General features: G+C 33.8%; 2 protein-coding genes and 1 long non-coding RNA gene across 7 annotated transcripts; 2 read left to right on the top strand and 1 right to left on the bottom strand.

Moving 5' to 3' along the window:
• The first annotated feature begins 1,935 nt into the window (after positions 1 to 1,935).
• Positions 1,936 to 11,395, top strand: LOC131932492 (coiled-coil domain-containing protein 13). 5 transcript variants are annotated; one of them, XM_059289402.1, is made up of 18 exons: positions 1,937 to 2,049; positions 2,364 to 2,457; positions 2,610 to 2,777; positions 3,563 to 3,640; positions 3,733 to 3,838; positions 4,676 to 4,815; positions 5,064 to 5,243; positions 5,829 to 5,933; positions 6,316 to 6,468; positions 7,237 to 7,313; positions 7,407 to 7,506; positions 8,113 to 8,319; positions 8,553 to 8,671; positions 8,832 to 8,903; positions 9,138 to 9,272; positions 9,584 to 9,690; positions 10,044 to 10,155; positions 10,404 to 11,394. In XM_059289402.1, the coding sequence occupies exons 3-18, from the start codon at positions 2,616 to 2,618 to the stop codon at positions 10,567 to 10,569; spliced, it is 2,019 nt and encodes a 672-aa protein (XP_059145385.1). In that variant the 5' UTR covers positions 1,937 to 2,049; positions 2,364 to 2,457; positions 2,610 to 2,615; the 3' UTR covers positions 10,570 to 11,394. The 5 variants fall into 5 exon arrangements, with proteins under 5 accessions (XP_059145390.1, XP_059145387.1, XP_059145385.1 ...); XM_059289403.1 differs by lacking the exon at positions 1,937 to 2,049 and adding an exon at positions 2,097 to 2,118; XM_059289405.1 differs by lacking the exon at positions 1,937 to 2,049 and adding an exon at positions 2,102 to 2,118 and having other exon boundaries at positions 2,364 to 2,411; positions 10,404 to 11,395.
• Positions 11,396 to 12,241: 846 nt separating this feature from the next.
• LOC131932489 (uncharacterized) lies at positions 12,242 to 14,344 on the bottom strand. The gene is made up of 2 exons (XM_059289401.1): positions 14,275 to 14,344; positions 12,242 to 13,334 (listed from the first exon to the last, which is right to left on the bottom strand). The coding sequence occupies exon 2, from the start codon at positions 13,326 to 13,328 to the stop codon at positions 12,393 to 12,395; it is 936 nt and encodes a 311-aa protein (XP_059145384.1). The 5' UTR covers positions 13,329 to 13,334; positions 14,275 to 14,344; the 3' UTR covers positions 12,242 to 12,392.
• A 328-nt stretch (positions 14,345 to 14,672) lies between these two features.
• LOC131932490 (uncharacterized) lies at positions 14,673 to 19,825 on the top strand. Its single transcript, XR_009384589.1, has 3 exons — positions 14,673 to 14,765; positions 17,482 to 17,617; positions 17,955 to 19,825. It is a non-coding gene; the product is annotated as an uncharacterized LOC131932490 (long non-coding RNA).
• Positions 19,826 to 19,893: the final 68 nt, after the last annotated feature.

Raw genomic sequence — 19,893 nt, 5'->3', positions numbered from 1 at the left:
TTAATATAACCTACCTAAACTTTATAGGCTCTACAAGTAATAAAAGCGAAACTTGCTCCATGTCTTATAAGTATAGTCAGTGGCGTAGCCAGGATCGTCTCAAGGGGGGGGGTTCCAATTTTTACCCGGGGACAAACTTTCGATTTGCACCCCCCCCCCCTCAAACTTTCGATTTGCACCCCCCCTCAAACTTTCGATTTGCACCCCCCCTCAAACTTTCGATTTGCACCCCCCCCCCTCATACTTTTTATATATACCGAGGGGTCTATGGGGGGATTATGACCCCCCTAACCCCCCCCCCCCTGCCTACGCCACTGAGTATAGTCTAATTGTCCGAAGCCCACCCCCCCCCCCCCTCATAATTGTAGCATATCACAAAAAAAGACTGACCCCCCCCCCTCCCCCTCGAGTGTCTTCCGCCCACCCACGTATTTTTCCCCCATCAACATAACATCCCATAATATTAACGATAAAATACTAGATCTAACACTCGTTCACAGACGGTTAAAGTTTACATTTTGAAGCCGCCATAGTAGGGTAGGTAACTCAGTAAATGTAACAATGAAATTTAGCGGTACGTAGTAATGCCCCTTTAACCACTGTCATTTTTTACCTACATCAACATTGTGCGTTACAATTATTTTTATTCCAATGTGGCTACATTTATTGAAGCTTTTTGAAAACTCTTCAATCTTTGAAAAGATTTAGAAATATTCTAAAAATTAAAAAATTAAGACGCACCCTAGAGAAAAGAGAGAAAAACATCCAACAAAAATACGTTAAATTGTGTCAGTCACGTCGTAATTGGCGCCTTCATTAACCAATAGTTAATGATGCCACTTAAAAAAAATACAAGTTAAGCGCCTTCAATAGCCACCAATGAGCTACAGCCTTCATTAACCAGCAGTGAGTTGGAAAACGCTGACAACAAGATAGGCACATACATTTCATTTTTTATTAATTTAGTTACAAGTAACTGACTCTTCTTGCCTGTTTTAATTTATGTTTCTTTTCCAAAAAAGGCGCCTTTGTACTAAAAATGCAGACTCTCCCCCTGCGCTCCTCCTGGTTACACCACTGGTGGGGAGGTTGTGTCGCGCTACGCCAATGTAATGGGTGGAGAAGTGATGTATGTGTGTGTGTGAGGGGGGGGGGAATTAGGTTATTAAGCTAATAGTAATCCATTGGATAACAGGGGTCAGCTCGTTAATAATATTTACAATTTAGTTTCGTGCGCTTTTAACTAAAACATTTTTGATACTAGAAAAGTATAAATGAGCTATTAAGCCTATATAATAGCATTGTTTTAATTCACGTATTACTATTTGACTTGAACCTGTGCAGGATAAGACGGACACCCTCCCCCCCCCCCCCGCGCTGCTAAATAGAAAACATAATTTCTATGGATAATATATAGGCCAACGCCTACTTTAACGGTATCCGCCCCTCCACTGAATTTTTAAGTGCCCCCCTCCTCCCATCCCCCCCCCCCCCACACACACACGGAAATAAATGTCTGGAAAAAAAATGATCGCACAAATAAAAAATTAAACTACAGGTCCATACATCGGAGTTCCTATTTAAAAAAAAATCTATATTAACTCAACTTTCTTAAAACTATAATTTTTCAAATTAAAACAAAATTCTATTTAGAGGCTAATAAAATCTTAGTATTCTTTAGCCTTTAAGGTTACTGGTTTCAAAATAAATTACAGGTGAATTCGTTATTTAGGCCTAAACTGAGCATATTAAATTATTAATATTATGTAGTCGAAATAGGTTGCTGCTATTTATATGTTAATGTATCAACTGTAAAACAAATTCAATAAATAACATAATGTTCTTAAAATAATAGATCTAGATTTACTAGGCCTACAGCTAAATGAACTAAATTATCAGAATTAAATTTGTAGTTTTATCAAAAAGTTTTGTCCGACGAAATATTTCGGCTATTAGACATCCCGCTGTTGGCATTCGTTGCTACCGAAGCCAAAAATATAAATAAATATTGAAGATCGTTTGAAAAGAAGAATTGGCACACTTATAAATGTAAAATTTAACTTAATTCGCTTAAACATTTATTGCAAGATATTAGATTGTTGGTATAAAGAAGAATAGGTAATAATACGGCCAAAAACAATTTTTATTTATTTAATATTAAAATATTAAATCAAAATTAAAAAAAATGTAGTATTTAGAATGTAGTGAGTGTATTAAATTAAATATCCCTTTCAAACCTAATATTTGTGATCCATGGGGCAGATGACATAGATTTAAGTAGAGTTCACTTGATCTGTGACCTCAACTTATGAAGGAATTGTGAGTTCAGCGCTATACCCAGCTGCCTTTATTTTCTGTAACAGAAGTCAAGATACCCATCAGATGTAGGTAGACTCACTTCATTTGCAGAGGTAAAGAAATATATGAAGTCTACTTCCTCTGCCTATTGACAGTTAGGTATAAAAAGAGAACTTTATTTTTTATTAATTGCTAACTCAGCAAAACCCAATAAATTTACCATAACCAGTTGTTTCAAGTGTATTTGTTTTTCTTTTGATACTGTTTGGTTTCCAAACTAATAATATTAATATTCAAACTATTCATATCAGATTTCAATGGAAAAAGAAAATTTACAGCAACAGTTTCAGCAGTTCCAAGACCAGCAGAAGCAGAAACTTCTGGAGAGAAGGAAAAGAAAAGAGCAGGCCAATCAAAATATCAAGACAGAGTCAAAAGAAAATCATGCATTTGGTGTCAGTGATAACCTAGACCTGAGGGTAATGCTTACTTATCGGCTACTTATCTAACGGAAATCTCCACTCTGACAACATTAACCTTAACACATAACCAAATATTGATAAACTAACTTAATGATTAATTCATGGGAGTAACCCATTTAATCAAAACTTTTTCAATTGTAAAAATTAAATTTCAAATTTCAAGGTAACATTTGTTACTAGGGGTCGGCGTGGTCGTGTCGGTAAAGCTCATGGTTGCTAAACAGAAAAGTCTCGAGTTTGAACCCTCGGGCAGATGAGGCGTGTTAGCTGTGGACAGCTACTCTTCTAGGAGAGACAACTCCAAAATCAAACATCTGCTGCCTTGTAGTTTGTTCTTGGTTGGACAAAGGCTATGGAAGCAAATCCAAAAAGAAAAGCAGTCTGAGATCAGAGTCAATGGCGCATAACCAGTTGACACGTATCCTTAATTGTGATGGAGGCGTGGTCGAGTCGGCCAAAAGCTCATGGTTGATAAATTCGAAAAAATCTCGAGTTCAAACCATCTGGCAGATAAGGCTTGATCCTTTCCAACACTAAAAATTAAGAACGAAGAAGAATATTTGTTACTTAAATATTTAAAAAGAAAATTTGTTTGTAGGGCTGTATGAAATGCATGTTAAAACTTCAATATTTTCACTTTGACAGTTATCTCTTTTGACATCCTAGCACAATAAATTGAAATATAATTTAATATAAACAAAAAAAGTTGAATAATTTTGCTTTTAAAAAATTTATTTAAATATTTATGAACATATCAAATAAAATAATTAATAATTACACAGATTGGTGATACACATTTAGTGAACACAGATAGCATTATATCTGAGGAGCTGGTGGACCATTTAAATAGTGAAATAAGAGTGAGTATCATAGATATATTTAGCCTATATTTTTTTTCTAAGAACTCAACTTCTGTTTAAAATGCTGATGCCACTTTTAAAAAAATCCACAGCAAATTAAAGATGAGAATGGACGACTTTTTAAGCTTTTGAGTGAAAAAGATTTTGAGATTCGTCAGTTAAAGAAAAAAGCTGAAGATTTAAAAAACAGCGGTTTAGGTTGGTATTTTTCTTTTGTATAGACTATCAATGTGAACTCTAGGTCTAGATTTTTCATGTTTTGTACAGATAACTTTAGGTGAAGTTACTGTTGATTTATTTTAGCAAAATCCTCATTTGAGAATTTATTTTGCCATTGTAGAATAGATGACTGGTTCACAATAATTTGAATTAAATTACCATTTCCCACTCACAAAATTACTCTGCATACCTCAGTACCAGATTGAGAATGCTACAGCTAAAAATATGTTATTTCAGCATATATGTTTGGGGTCGTCCATAAATGACATCACACTCGTAGGGGAGAGGGGGGGGTCCGTAATTTTGTGATGGTGTGTGATGAGGGGGAGGGGGGGTTCAGATGGTGTGACGTCATACTTTTGCATTATAAAAAAGCAATTTTAAAAAACCAGTTTTAGCTGATATTTCGCATTTTAGAAAACAGTTTTAATAAATTGTAATAGGAATTGATCAAAATAATCTATGTTGACAGAGTTCTGACAAGAATTTGGAAAAATATCGATGTTTTAAGAAAACTTCAACAGCAATTTTTAGGGGGGGGGGGTTGTAGGCTGAGGTGTGACATCATTTTATCGGGGATATCTGGCTTTTAGTGACGACATGTGACGGAGGGGGGGGGGAGGTAAAAATCATCAAAAAAGTGTGACGTCATTTATGGATGACCCCTTTTTAAATGTAACTGTGTTCTAGTTCTACTTATATTTGCCTTTTTATAAAAGCTAATTGTGTAAGTAATTTCAATATATTTTGAATAGTGTTAATTAAATAGCTTTGAGATAACAACTATTTAAATGTGTCACTTTTTTTCATTTACAGATGGTCCACTGACCAATGAAACAGCAGCAACTAAAATAATTGAACTCAGTAAAAAAGTGCGTGAGTTGACGGCAGAAAAAGAATCTGAAAAAACCAGATGTAAGCAACTCCAAAAGAAATGTCATGACCTTGAAATTGAAGTTAGTTTTTTTTTCTAATATAAATTTAGACACCTTACATTTAATTTACTACTCTTTTGGAAACTTGGTTTCTGCTTACCAGATGTTTTTAACTATCCATTCCTTTTAGCCATTATCCAGTAAACTTTAGCTTTTTGTTTGCATAAATATAAAATCGTTACATTCTATAGTTGTCTATAGAAGGTTTCTATTATTAACTAGCATATTAGTAAGATATTTTTAAAACAATCTAACACTGGTAATTTCAGCTTCAGCGATGTCCACCATCAGAAGTAACATCATCAGTCGCGCCACCTACAGACAATAAAGAGGATGATGGCGTTGATGTTAAGGCCCTACAAGAAAGGTTAAAACAGTCAGAATCCAGGATGACAGATTTTAGAAACCAGTGCCAGTCTCTACGACAAGAGCTTAAAGTTGCTCACAGGGTAGGTGGTGCCAGTGTCATGCAGTGCTGGATTTATGTACAAGATCAACAAGCTATAGCATTCTTGGGGTCGACCAAAAGTATTTTCTTTAATCCATGGTGGGCATTTGTCGCAGATTTATTTTTTAACATTTATTTATAATTTTCTTTTCTTTCTTTATAAATCTGGGTGGGGGCTGTTCACTTTCCACTATAGTTTTAAACACATTTTTTGGTTGGCAAACTTCTTTTTAAAAACATAAAATAGCTGGACTTATAAAGGGCCACATATAAAAAATAACTTGGGGTCTTATCATGCCTAAATCTGGGTGGCATGTCCTTGACATCCTAAGATGTCATTTCATTGTGAGCTGTATGTGGCATGTGATTGTTAAAAAAAATAATTTTAAAACCAAAAAAAAATGTATGCATCTTATAACTTTTAAGATCTTTTTTAGGAATATATTTTTCTAAACAAAATCTGTGAAATGATATTAATAAAAGGCTTTTAAAACATGAACATGTTATCTACTGCACCTGTATTGATGATTGTTGTACACACACATGTACACAATGAGCCAGATGTCAATCTAAATGTTACACCCAGGTGCTGAGTCAGGAGCTGGGGGAAAACGTGAACATTCAATCTTTACTCAATGAGACCAGCAACTGGAGAGGCAGGGCACAGCAGATTCTGGCACTCCAGCAGAAGGTCAGTTTTTTCTTCTTCTAAGATTCCTGCACCATGACACGATTGTGTTTAATATTCTAAGATTACTATACTACATCTGTATTTGTTGTGTTTAATGTTCTAAGATTATTATACTGTGTTAATATTTGTTGTGTCAAGTCTATAATGGATCTTACTGTTATTGAAAAACCTGTAAACTAGTCAATTTATGAGATTATTACATCTCTTCAGTATTTTTTGTGGCACATCTCAAACCTCATTGTTTTTTTACACTACAAAAACCCTATTAAGGTAGCCATGATAGTAGCAGACTCGAGCCCACACTTAAAGCTATTGAATTCCTCTTACGTTAATGCTGTAGATGGCTGAATCCACTAACCAAATCTTTGCTGTTGTTGTATAGGTGGAAGAGTTGAAAGTTCAGCTGGATGGGCCCAACAGTGAGGTTACAAATACAAATATTTTCAATGAGAAAGTTGCCTCAGCCAGAAAGAGGGAGGAAAAGTACAGGGAGGAGTTAAAGAGAGTGGAGAAAGAAAGAAAAGAAGCTCAAGAGGTGATTATTTGTAAATAATAAACCGGGAGTGATCTCCCCTAAACTTTCTAGAATATTCTAATATAACACTACGTGGGATGGCAACTCGGAATATAGACATGATTTTTGTTTACTTAAACTTTTAAAAATAGAATAAAATCTAGAAAAAAAAACATTGCGCACCAAGTGAACGCCAAAGCAAAAAGCGCATAATAGTGCGCAATATTATTAGTTCTTTATACATTTATATGCGTTTTTTTGAGAAATCGGAAATAGCGTAAATTAGTACTTCCGGTCAACGGAAATTACTCAAAATTTGATAGAAGGTAGAGAATTAGATCTTTTACTCAAATGTGAAATTTTATTTATCTATCTAAAATAGTACTCAAGTTATAGGCTTTTGAAAAATTCAAAGTAGAAAAAGTACCACTTCCGGTTCTTGGAAATCGCTCAAAAGTTGATACGGATCTACGATTTTGATAAAATACCTATATATGAAATTTCATCAGCATAGCTGTAACGGTACTCAAGTAATCGTGTTTACAGACAGACAGACAGACACACAGACAAGATTGCAAAATTATGTTTTTCCGTATCAGTGAGGTGTAAAATGTCGAGATTTGTAAAAATCTCGATTTTTTTTTTTTTTGCACGATTACAATACTTTCTCTATACTTCGTATATACGAGAAAGTAAAAAAGTGGATATTTAGTCATTGGGTCTGAGGTAAGGGAGGTAATTCAGTTATGTTTCAGTGTTTGTAACTGATGAAGATTTTTTCCTCTTTAGAACATGTCTGTCAAGGTGAAGTCCCTGAAGGCTGAGAATGAAAGCTTAAAAGAAAAGTTAGATGCTGCCAAGGCCAGGTCAGTAGCAAGACAGGAGTAAAGAATATTTTCAGGCTTAAACCTTGACATCTGTTCCCTGATAGTAATATGAATCTATTTACAATGTTTTAGGAACCAAGTTCTGGCTAATGAAATTAAAACTCTAAAACCACAAGTGCAGACACTTTTGAAAAAAAGCCGAAATGATGATGAATTTATTGATGCACTTATGGTAGGCAATTTTTCAGCTTTATTTATGTTTTATTAAATTAAAAAGTAGACTCTAAACCAGGGGTTCCCAACCCCGTGCCCGCGGGCGCCATGGCGCCCGCCTTACGATTCGTATGTGCCCGCCTCTAATTATTCGACAGAGACAGAATTTTTTTCATAAACATTATTGAAAGGTTGAAGGGGATGGAAATCAAAAGTTTGAGGGGGGGTGCAAATCGAAAATTTCAGGGAGGGGGTGCAAATCGAAAGTTTTGTCCCCGGGTGACGGGAAGGGTCGCTACGCCTCTGAAGGAGTTTGTCGATTTAAAATAGGTGGTGCCCGCCACCCTACCGGTATTTTAGAATGTGCTCTAGAGTAAAAAAAGGTTGGGAACCCCTGCTCTAAACCAATTGAGTAGCTTTACAGAAAGAAAGGAAGTAATATAATTTTAACTGTAAGATCCACTGAGTTTGTTCCCTTATTAAATAACTATCGTTTTTGTATTGTTAACCTCATTTATATTTGTGTATTGGTAAAGTTAAGCTATATTCTCCTGAGTAGTTTATAGTTTTTTCTGTATGCAAGCAAGACATTTTTTCACTACTCTCTTGCATGATTTCTCCACAGAAACAGCAAGGACAGCTGAAGCAGGTGCTGGAGGAGCACAACAAGATGCAGGCTGAACAGCAGCAACAGCAACAGAAACAGCTGCACCACATGTCCATGAAGAGTCAGCAGGACAACAACATTGTGGAGCAGCTTAAGTCTATAGCAGCAGAGAAAGAGGCGCAGGTCAAGTTGCTGGAGATGGAGCTGCAGCATTTAAAACTTTCAGTGAGTTGTTCCATTCAGCCAGCCAGAGACCATGTAGGGAGATCACAAAATAACATGTGGGGAAGAGATTTGAATTGGGTATGAGAGAACTGAATCACAACATTTAATTGTATGTGACTTGAGTATGAAGGACAGGAAATGGAAAAGTATGTGCCTTGTGCTGTAGCAACAGTGTGAGTTGAAACATAATGATTGAGTTACTGTGTTGTGTACAGTTCTGTTCTTCTCTACAGCATACACAAAATCATCCTAGTTATGGACATTATAATCAGAATCCCAACCCAGGTCATGTGACACCACAAGCAGACAGCCGACCAATCACAGCCAACGAATTAGAGAATGTATCTGCAAGGTAAACTGTATAAGCTGTGTGCAGTGATTTATGATGGCCTAGATAACATTAGTCCAGTACAGTGCTTTTATTGATTTTATTAATTTTTTTAAAATTAATTTTTATCGTTTGTCAACTATCAATGTTCATAAAATGAATTCTATTTTTTAAATGCCTTCAGACCAAGAGTAAACCACTCCTCACTGTCAAGTGCAAGAAGTAATTCAAGGGCCTCCAGCAGAGACCATTTAGTGTGAGCTTTTTACTCAACTGTGTCAATGTGTTCTTATTTATGTCTAATTCAAAATCAGACTGCTACTTTCAATAATGAAACCATGCTGATCTCTGATAAATTTTTTTTCTTTTGAAATGAAATGCTATCTGGAAAAAAAAATCACATTTGTATTGTTGAATACTATTTTTTCTGGCAAATAAAGACTGCATCAAAAAAAATATTTTACTGATGCGAAGAAAAATCTTTCCCCAGTACACAAGCTCCTCAAATACAGCAGACAGATGGGGCAAACCTTCAGTATCAATATCAGGAGCTGGAAATAATGAGCCGTGCTCTGGAGGTGGAGAAAGATAAAATGACAGAGTTGGTCAAACTGTTACAACAAAGGTGCATTGAATCTCCTTGTACTTGTAGTAGGATAACATTATTAACATTAAATTGTTTGAGGGGAATGGCCCAGGAGAAAAATTTTGTTAAATTTTTAGATTTCAGCTTATATAGTAATTAACTTTTTCCAGCATTTTATGCAATAAAATGGAAGTTAATTTTGTTGAAATTTAAGGGCTAAACATTTAGAGGAAAAATTATTTCATTTTATTCATCGAATTTAAGTTTTAGGCATTAATTGAATTTTCTGTTAGTTACTTATGGTATATTGAAGCAATATTAAGTTGTAATACAGGTGTTTTTTTTGTCAGGTTGACAGAAGAAACTCTTAAACTAAATGAAACACTATCAGAACTTCAGGCACAAAAGAGGCTAGCTGTAGAGCTAGAGAAGCAGCTGGGCAGACGTACTTTAGAAGGTAAGAGACAGTACCACATACAATCATAGAGAAAGACTAACAGGTTTCTTTCAGGTATTTTTCTCCAGGTGGGAGCGTAGGGGTTGAACTGGATGAGGAATATATTTTCTTTGTAAACTTAATATGACTCCACTCCCCAAGGAAAGAGTAAGAGGTTTAAAAGAAACACTGAACATTAATTTGGTTTTGATGCAAATAACTTAAATATTTAACTTTAAAAAAGTCAATTTCATCAAAGTTTTATCAAATAACATATATTTGTACTTGTAATCTTAGGAAATATGTACACAAATTGAATTTCTGCATTGTTTTACTATTTCTAAAATTTATAATTTCTGCACAATTTTAAACAGCTTCTAAAAAGAGGAATGACAAAATTGCTTACTCAGCCAGAGATCATGTCACAGGTGATGACAGCCATGAAGGTGACGACACGCACATTGACAAAAATGAGCTCCGAACCAGGTTTGACTTAAAGCTTTCTAATTAATTTAGTTTTAAACTGCATGTCAACACAGGGTTTGGCTTAACGGCTTTCTAATTAATTTTGTTTAAATCCCAACTGTATGTCAACACAGATTTCTTTATTTCTACTTTAAATATAGCTCTTATAAAAGATTCAAATGATTAATAATCTTACCAATAATTTATTTGAATGTTTTCTGCTAAATGAAAAAGTGAGTAAATAATTGAAGCAACTTTTGAACTCTCAGACTTGAGATACAGAAGGATGAGAATGAGTCCCTCAAAGCTGCCCTGAAGCGAACACTGCAAGCCAAAGAGGAAGACCTGCAGGTGTACAGTATAACATTAGAGGAAACCAAGAAAGTTTTCCTGCAGGCCCTGCGACAGATGAAAGATAGGAGTCCTAATACTTGATCTGTTGCAGAATCTGTGCAAAACATTTGTTAAATATGATGCAAGACTTAGTAGTTTTCAAATTTAAATTTTTAACTGTACTTAAGTTTAAGTAAATTTAAATTTCTAAATTTTGAAAATTATTATTTACTTACGTTAGTTTAATTTTACTTGTAAGCAAAATAAATTTTAAACCAAAATATCTTTTTCATAAATGCAGTTCCAGAAAACATTCTTCATACAAAAGCACAACAAGTGACATGTTTTAAAGAAGTTTTTAATTTACCATCCAGTTTAATTATTAAGATATTATACATGCAGTTGAACTTTGTTATTCAACTGCATTAGTACAGGATCTTGGTAAACACTAATCCTTCACTTATTATTAAATTTTTAATGGTTGGCTAAGTTCCATATAATAATCTGTTCAGAGAATAACAATAGGAGAATTATCTTAAAATAGTGACTTTTAAAGACTGACCCTGAGCAAAACATTTTTTTAAACAATTCTCTTAAAAACCAACTTGTTGTAGGTGTCATATTGTTAGTTTTTTGCTTTGAATTACCAAAAATTACTGTTGGCATGCTTTGTAATATTGATCTGGAGTAATCAAATATTATTTTCTAAGACTTCCAGTAATAGACAAACCCAGCCATTGTAACTTTATAACTAGAATAGGGAATTTTCACCTGTCACATATGTGGTTCTTAAATAGCATTAAAAAAACTACTTGTAGACTGTAGACCATCACTTAAAACTATATTAGCTACACTACAGTACAAATACTTGTCCAAAATTCTTAAGTTAAATTTAATTGAAGCTTAAGTAGCCTACCTACACGGCATTGTGTGTAAAACATATTAAAATGCATTGCAATATAAGTATAAGGTAGGATACTGTGTAATGTTAACTATAATTCAAAAGTATTTTTCCTTTTTTTTTGTATCTTGGACTAAAAAAGCAGCTGATAAAACATTCCTTACAACTTGACTGTGTATTTAATGTTTCACGTTTATCTATTTTACTTGCACGTACCCTGTGTAAAATACAGGGGCTGGTCACATAAAATTTTTTCAAACATTTCATTCTGTTTTTTATTTCTTTTATATTACATGACAGATCTTAGTGGTAAGGATTCTCTTTCTGGGAAACTGGTAGTTGACTTCTGGTCTAGGAATCCTTTTGTTTAGTTGTTTCACTTGAGCTATGAGTTCACCAAGTGCAAAGAGCCTGGTTGTGGAATAAAATCTATTAGATCAATATCAGATTATAGAGCCATAGATAAACCTCCATGTACAATAAAAAGTTTCATGGCTTATTGACTACAGTGCCTTGAAAGTATAAGGTGGTTTCTGTTTTTTTGCACTAGACTGCTATTTTGTAAGTCTCAACTTCAGATCTCGGCCCTGACTTGAGTCGGCAGTACATTCCTGAGTCCACCCAAAGAGAGAGTAAATGTGGCTGAGCATAGTGCTGACCACACCATTTTCATATGCTGAGGTCAAGAAAGGCTAGTTAATCTGCCCTATGGATTTTTAGGTCTTAAAGGACAACTTTAAACTATCATTTTAAAATATAAAATTTGGTTGCATCAAGATTTAGCATGATCTTTGTTACAGATCACTCTTCTTTATAAATAACAGAGAGCATCAACCAACCAAATGTTTCTCCTCAAGATACACATACAACTTTTTAATTTTGAAGCAACACAAGAATACAACATTAAAACATCACCCTATTGAATGAAAGTTTTGACTAAGATATTTTATTACTGCAATTACAAAAATTAACCATTCAAGAGTTATTAAAGCTAAAATTATAATATTTGATTATTGTACGGAGATTAAATCCCTGCGAGGTGAGGAGGTAGACACACAGAACCACGGGGTAGGCATGTAAATCGATGTGCCTCCTTCCAATTTTTATCTTGGCATTCGTGACTACAAAAACTAGCAACCATACACCTGCTACAGTTTAGAAACCTCCAGCTAGTCATATGATTCGTATCCTCCAATGGAACGTCTCCTTTTAAAATATCAGACACGAAACCAACTCCTTGTCTTGGATACTTCCTACAACCCCAACATATATATCTAACATTAGGGTCTATACCTATAATTGATACCTTATATTCATCATACATATGTCGTATCATAGCAAAATAATAATTATAATAGTGTTCGTGGTTTAGGCTGAGAGCAAGAGCCATGTCAGACTCTTGGACAAAAAGTTTAATTTGCTGTTTCACATTTATTAGTCTACCAGACTGCTGGCTAGTTGTATCCAACTCGCACTCTTTATAACACTCTTCTATATTTGTCTGCATGTATACTATGTTACTCTCCTCTAGGTTGTTAATATTTGCATTATCTATGACAGAATCCTTGATACAAAGCCAAACATGGGGCCAGCTTTTCTTCACGTCTATTTTCCTCTCCCCATAAACTATTCTAGTCTCAATACCTATTGCAGTAAAGCATCTATGTAAAACAATAGTAACAAAACCATTGCTGTCTGCGATTTCATCATCCCTCTGTTGTTGTAAGCTGAATTTAAGGATTTCATTGATTTTCTCTTCAAGTGCCCCACTAGCAAACGCGCCGCTGCCAGTATACACAAATGGTGGATTGCTGAATACAACTTTGGCACTTGGGGGGTTTGATTTACAGGCAGGAGGAGCTGGGGTTGGAATGTCGATATTATTTCTGTTGAGACTGTGGATGATGGAGCAAGATACAGTGGTTTGGATCTTCTGGGTATACTTGATTTTCTCTGCCATGGTAACCTGGAAATTTAAAAACATTCTTAACGTTACCTCATTTATTTACTTTTTACATTGATATATTACTCAATAATTTACTGACTGCATTTATTCTGCTCATTATTTATGTACAGTAATAAATAATAGGAATTCACGATTTCTTATATTTATTTATATCAAAATTTCAACTGTTTTATAATTTAAGTAGCTTTGTTCATACTTAATAAGTGTGATAAACAATAAAAAGATAAAGTAGGCCTATATATTTTCTATTTAAATTTACCTATTTCTATTTCACCCGGGGGAAATGCGTAATCTCAGTATAAAATAAATGAGTTAATTAACTATTTAAATATCACTAAGGATACGAAGGGAGAATGTTTTGGTTAAGGCACGACATACAACACTGTGCTTGCGTGGTATGTGGGAGGAGATTGTTTATATTATTGTTTTGAGTTTATATTTAACTCAATGCAACAATGCCCGCCGGTTGGTTAAGGCCACAACGGTGGGACGTTCTGACCGGGATTCAAGGAGACGACTCGAAATATCATCCTCTTTTTGGTCTTCTTTAGTTTTTAATTAAAAGATCTAGTCTCGAGATCTAGATTCTAAATTTAAAATTATTAGGCTATTAGATCTAGACTACTTTAAGTACAAAATAAATAAGTCATAAGTAGATCTAGTATAAGACTTATACTATAAGTACTAGATCTAAAAGTAAAAGTCTAAAACTTTTCTCGCTGGTGTCCATTGAATTGAATAGTAAAAAAAAATACTAAAAAAAATAGGTAGACTAGAGATTCTTAATCTAGAATCTAGATCAGGCACATAGATCTAGAATCCTAGATCTATGATCATACTATGATGGATCTAGAAATTATATTATCCATTAAATAAGTGTTAAAACAGAGTCTAGCTAGATCTAGATTTTTATAGATTGATAGAGCTAAGCAAGTCATACTCATAACGAATGAAGACGTGTCTCCAGATCAAAATATTGTTGTGCGGGCTCTGCCCTAGATCTACTAAATTTAAACAGTGAATGCGCAATTTTTTTACTGCTTACAGCGATTTTAGGCTACATAACGCCATATTCATATTTCTAGCCAGAAACAATATAGACTAATAAAAATAGATTAGATCTAGCCTAATGTGTCGGTATGATTTTATAGATATATTATTAAATAGCTTACTTTATGGATTGTTTTTAATAATAAACTAACTTTCATTGTTGATGGTTCTTTAAAAAAATGTACACAAATTATAAAGCCTATTTAAATTTATTATTATAGCCTTCTAGACTAGTGGGATAACAAATGTTCAATGTGTTTTTTCGGTTGTTTTTTTTTTGCAGTGCGATGACTTTTCTGCGCTTAGTTGTACCAACTAGTCTAGATCTACACAATCTGACTGACTGTAGAGCCGGAATAAGTCGGGAATGCAAAGCGAAAGGTCATATTAAAAGTTATCCATTTTAGCCTAAGTGATCAGTTTAAAAATTTTAAAGTTTACTATTATAGAACTAGTTATCTAGATCAATAGGCCTATCAATAACGGCAATGAATGAAGTCAGAAGTGGTATCAATGATCAAAGTTAAACTGGCAGTGTTAGGCCTACACACTCTACACAGGCCTACAACATAACTCAGACAGTTACTAAAAATTAGTTATTTAAAAAATTAAAATTAAACTCTAAAAATTTAAAAAACACAAAACGGGTTGGTTGGACTCTGGAAGGCCGAAGTGGAGTTAGGGCTAGAGTCTAGATCTAAATACCAGTGTCCGATAATGGAATCTTCTTTAAAAAAGAAGTGTTGGGTTGTTAACTTGTTAGTAGTACTACTAGTAGGCCTATAAGTATAAATCATAATAAATGTCTTAAATGACATGTAATCTCGATTTTTATGGTTAGAAATTAGGGTTAGGACGGTTAGGTGTATGATGGAAGGGTTAGGGACAGGGTTAGTTAGCATTGACTATTAACATTAGCCTAGTATTTCTCGCTAACCCGGAGGCGTGGCCGGTTGCTAACAACAATATGGCGCCCGGACCGGACGCTTGACTTCCGACGATTTTTCGGCCAAATTCTAGAGACCTTCTACTAATTAGTTTTTAAAATGTTTACCACGCGCAAAATGGCGGGACTTTCACGTTATAACAACAAGCTATAGGTGGCAGGGCTATATATGCCAGAAAAGCATTTTAAAATTTGCGTTGGAGAATGAAGGCTAAATTTAAAAGTTGGTTTCATCAAAAATACTAGAACTTTTTAAATATCGATTTCCATATTACAAAATTGATTTCCATACTAAAGCATTATTAGTTTTATCATTCTATGAAAAAATAAATCAAATATCTGCAACACTTTTTTTTATGGCCGATTCTAGTCGGAATAAGATACGCATGCGATACGCATGCGCAATGGAGAGAAACTACGACTTAGCGGCGATGTTTTCGATGGTACTGCGCATGCGTGTGTTTACAACCGCAGAACCCTAATACCAACCCTAATCCTATCCTTAACCCTATCCCTAATCCTAATCCTATCCCTAACCCTAGCCCTAATCCTATCCCTAGCCCTAATCCTAACCCTATCCCTAATCCTACCCCTAACCCTCATTCTAGCCATAACCCTAGCCATAGGTCACTGCGCATGCGCAGAACTATCTTTTGCCGAAAAATCTTATTCCGAGTAGACACTTCGTTTTTTTATATTATGTGTCCAAAAAATGACAACCACATTTTTTTATTTTTTTTGACCACGTGACCGCTATTTGAATGGATACGTTTACCTGGCATGGTTTTTTATTTTGCTCTTTTGTACAATAAAAAATGTTATAAAATTAAAGAAATAAAAGAATTCAAACATCACTTCTGTCTTGTCTTTTTTAAAATTCTTTTCTGATGACATTCTCTTAAATTTTTTTCCTCTATAAATATATCCCGACGATAGACGGGCCAATTCTACTTTTAGGAACTCTCTTGTGAAAAAAAATTAGATCTATTTCACGGTCACTTAAAAAGTTAAACCTTTCAACTTTTAACCAGGTTGTCATGGATGATCCGTCATATCATAGCTGTGAGTGACAAAACATTTTAAAATTCAATAATTTAGCCTAAACTCGCTACAACCCCCAAATTAGTGCCTAGAGGATAAAGTATGGACGTTTTTTATTCAGTTGTCATGTTTAAATTGAGAATTGAGTAGATTTCACATATAGTAAGAAAAACTACATTAGCCTCATGTTATTTTCAATTTTGTTAGATTTAGACTAGACTCTAGTAGACCTCTAGATGTAGACTGTAGATTAAGTTCATTCTCCATAAAAACAAATTCTGGGAGATTAGTTAGGCCTATGTCCAATAATAATAGAAAATAGTTGAAAATAAATTATTATAATAAATAGCTATAGGCCTACTGTGTGGGTTCACAGACGTTGTACAGACTAGAGTCCAGAATCCGAACTTGAGACTTTCTGGTTAGCAGTAGAACGCTCTACCATTATTAGATCACGTAGATGCAAAATTATAATAATTACTAATTAGGCCTATAGTCTAGGCCTAATACCAGGCAGGTTTAGATAATGCCACAATAAACAGTTTTAGTTTTAGGCCTAATGAGCCCTATTGGAACCTTTTTTAAAGAGGGGGATACCATTAGAGACAGCAATTTTTTTTTTTAATTTAAAAAATTCAACATCTGACAAGCCAGAAAAACAAGTCATTTTGAAGTTAAGCTAGCTTGTTTTTATTATGATTACCTGTGTTCATTTGTTTCAATGTTCTTACTAGCTAGAGAACATTTGCACATTTCTAAATCATTGGCACCACCTCTAGATAACCCATAGTTATCAGGCAACTTTTGGCTAATGCCAAAGCATAAATAGAACTTAAATCCTTAATTAGAGCCCCTATACACCTTTCTTTTAATTTTGTTATATTTATAACTTGGGGAATATGAAAAATAGTGTGGTTTTTATCAACTGTTTTTATTCAATTTGGTATGTAATATTCACTTTAATTGGTCTTCATTTGTTTCTATCTTTAATTTTTTTTACCGGTGATTGTTTAATACATTTCCAGCAAAGATAGTTATATCATTTGATCTGTAAATTCAATATATTCATACTTTTTTTTTGTTGACGATATGTATTACATCCTGTTTCAGATAGCTAGCACAATGAAGAAAGCTACAAGAACAGCACTATTGGATAAACTTCATTTATGGACAGTTCGTTCTTTAATGGGAATAACAGTTGCAGGATGCACTCTACTTTCTTTCCAAATATATACCTATTTTTCATGTAAGAATTTTTCATTATCTAAACTATTTGTAATAAAATTGTCCCAATGCTTACATTAACCTACACTTCAGTCTTGTTTGTTTTTTTCCCCATGAATCCGTCTATATTGTAGACATATGAGCACTATTGGAATCAATCATTAGTTTTATCATAATAAAAACTGTTATGACTAGTAGTTCTGTATAACTACAGTAATTTAAGATTTTTATGTTAAATATATGAATAAAAAAATAGTGCATTTTCATTTTATTTTTCTATTTATTTAAATTCTTTCAGTTATTATCCTATTTTTTTTCTATCCTGACATCATCAGAATAAATGTGACAATTTTTTTTAGATGTGAGACCAGCCAAGCAGGAAGAGCGCAGAAAAGTTCGGGAGAAAGAAATTGCTTTAGAGCAGCAAGAGAAGGAAGAGGAACTCTTGCGTCGACAGAAAGAGGCTGAAAAAGTTTTAAAATATTAATGTTACTTTTTTCTAAAGCTTAGTGTTGTTTAGTGATGAGAGAACAACAGATGGTATATACATTTGGTGAAAAACTTTTTCCAATCACTTAACCTAGGAATACCTTTAACTTAAACTGCTCTGTCAAGTATAAGTATACTTAGTAAAATTGGTCTTCAAGTATTAAGTTAAATGTTACATTTTTGTACCTACTAATATCCTGTCAAATTTCACAGGAACGACCATTCTAGAAATTATTGTGAAAATCTTTTTTGTTTAAAATATTTAATTTAACAGGGCTTGTAAATGTATACGTTTTTTTCCCCATACTTTTTCATGACTAATTATTCATGTATCATAAAGTCAGTGTGAGACTTTTGGTGAATTTTCTATGTTACTGTACAATAAAATATACAAATATCTAATTTTTCTTTTTAGCATTCTTGAGCTGGTATTGTAAGAACCAAAACTGATTCAAAAGCCCTCCTCTTGCATCCCTGGGTGTAGTAATATATGTAGTGCTCAGCCATAGCACTTCATGAGCATAAAAAAATAATCCTCCAACAAGAGAGAACTAGTTCACACTTAAGCAGTTAAATGTTAATATTGTTAATTAGTAGTTACAAATCATTTGTAGATACTTTAAGGCCTATAATATTACTACCAGATATTTGTGAGGTCAAAACAAGTAGACTATATGAATATTTTTTTTTAACAAGTGAAGCTGGTAAAAATGTAGTTAGTATATTTGTGTGAGGAAAAGGTAAAAGTTTCCAGGTCAATAAAGATGTTTTAATCTTTTTTGTAAAAAAAAAAAGTAAAGTACCCTTTCAAACCTGACTGTCCATGAGGCGTATGAAGTACGGTTCACCTGTTTCAATTACCTCTGCATATGAAAGGATAGTGTGGTCAGCAGTATGCCCAGCAGCCCTAACTTTCCCTAACATGAATCAGGTACCCATCAGAGCTGGGAGACTCAAACCAGGGATTCGAACTCAACGTTTTGGTTAGCGGTTGTATGCTCTACCATACGACCATGTCGTCCCACTATGTTTATATGGCAACGTATTTTTACTTTCTATCCTTGACAAAAATTGCAACAAGAGCCTCAGTATAAAATTGTTTTATTTTCCTAGTCAATAAACGTTCACAAAATTGAATTAGCAGCTACAAATTTATTGAGAATAACAACATTCAACAACAGTTTAAATTTAAAATGAACTCAAAATATTAAATTTTTGTACATGTATATATATATATGTATATATATTCTTTGTCTTCTTGCGTTCATAATGATCAAATGCTTTTAATGTTATTACTTACAACCCATATTGTTAAAAATGTACAACATCAAATTAAAAATGACAACAAACATTGCACTCAGTTTAAGGACCTGCGCTGGTAATAACAAAATTCCAGCCAAAATTGCCTCTAACGCCTTTACATTTTAATTTACAAAATGTCAAACCTTTTACTTTTCCTTATATATATAGTAGGGCTTACTCACAACTAACCCAGCTCACCTTCAACAACAGGATGTAACCAATAACATGATTTTTACAAGAACTATCACAATGACAACACTAACCAAAATAAACATGACCTAAAATTTACTGTTGGTTATATTCATAGTAGTATCAAGTTTTAAAAACCTGCTTATTGCAATATAAAATGATTTCATGAAGATTATTAGTTACATTACTTAATAATGTGAATTTAAGTTTATTCATAGATAATTGAGAGCAGAATATAAATAAATAAAATTTAAAATTAATGCTTGTCAATCATCAGTCATTTGTTGATGCATCACACAAATAATAAATTTCAAGTAA

Source organism: Physella acuta, unplaced genomic scaffold, assembly GCF_028476545.2.
Source record: "Physella acuta isolate Inbredline_101_S28 unplaced genomic scaffold, ASM2847654v3 ptg002188l, whole genome shotgun sequence".
In the NCBI taxonomy this organism is placed as follows: Eukaryota; Metazoa; Mollusca; class Gastropoda; family Physidae; genus Physella; species Physella acuta.
The sequence above is the reverse complement of the archived record's forward strand: the minus strand, read 5'-3'. Positions and strand labels throughout refer to the sequence as shown.

Excerpts from the sequence above, each read along its gene's own strand:
- LOC131932489 (XM_059289401.1), bottom strand. The coding sequence starts at position 13,328 with ATGGCAGAGAAAATCAAGTATACCCAGAAGATCCAAACCACTGTATCT.
- LOC131932492 (XM_059289407.1), top strand. The coding sequence starts at position 2,616 with ATGGAAAAAGAAAATTTACAGCAACAGTTTCAGCAGTTCCAAGACCAG. Across the intron at positions 5,934-6,315 it reads TTCTGGCACTCCAGCAGAAG|GTGGAAGAGTTGAAAGTTCA; the intron begins GTCAGTTTTTTC and ends GTTGTTGTATAG. Across the intron at positions 10,156-10,403 it reads AAAAATGAGCTCCGAACCAG|ACTTGAGATACAGAAGGATG; the intron begins GTTTGACTTAAA and ends TTGAACTCTCAG.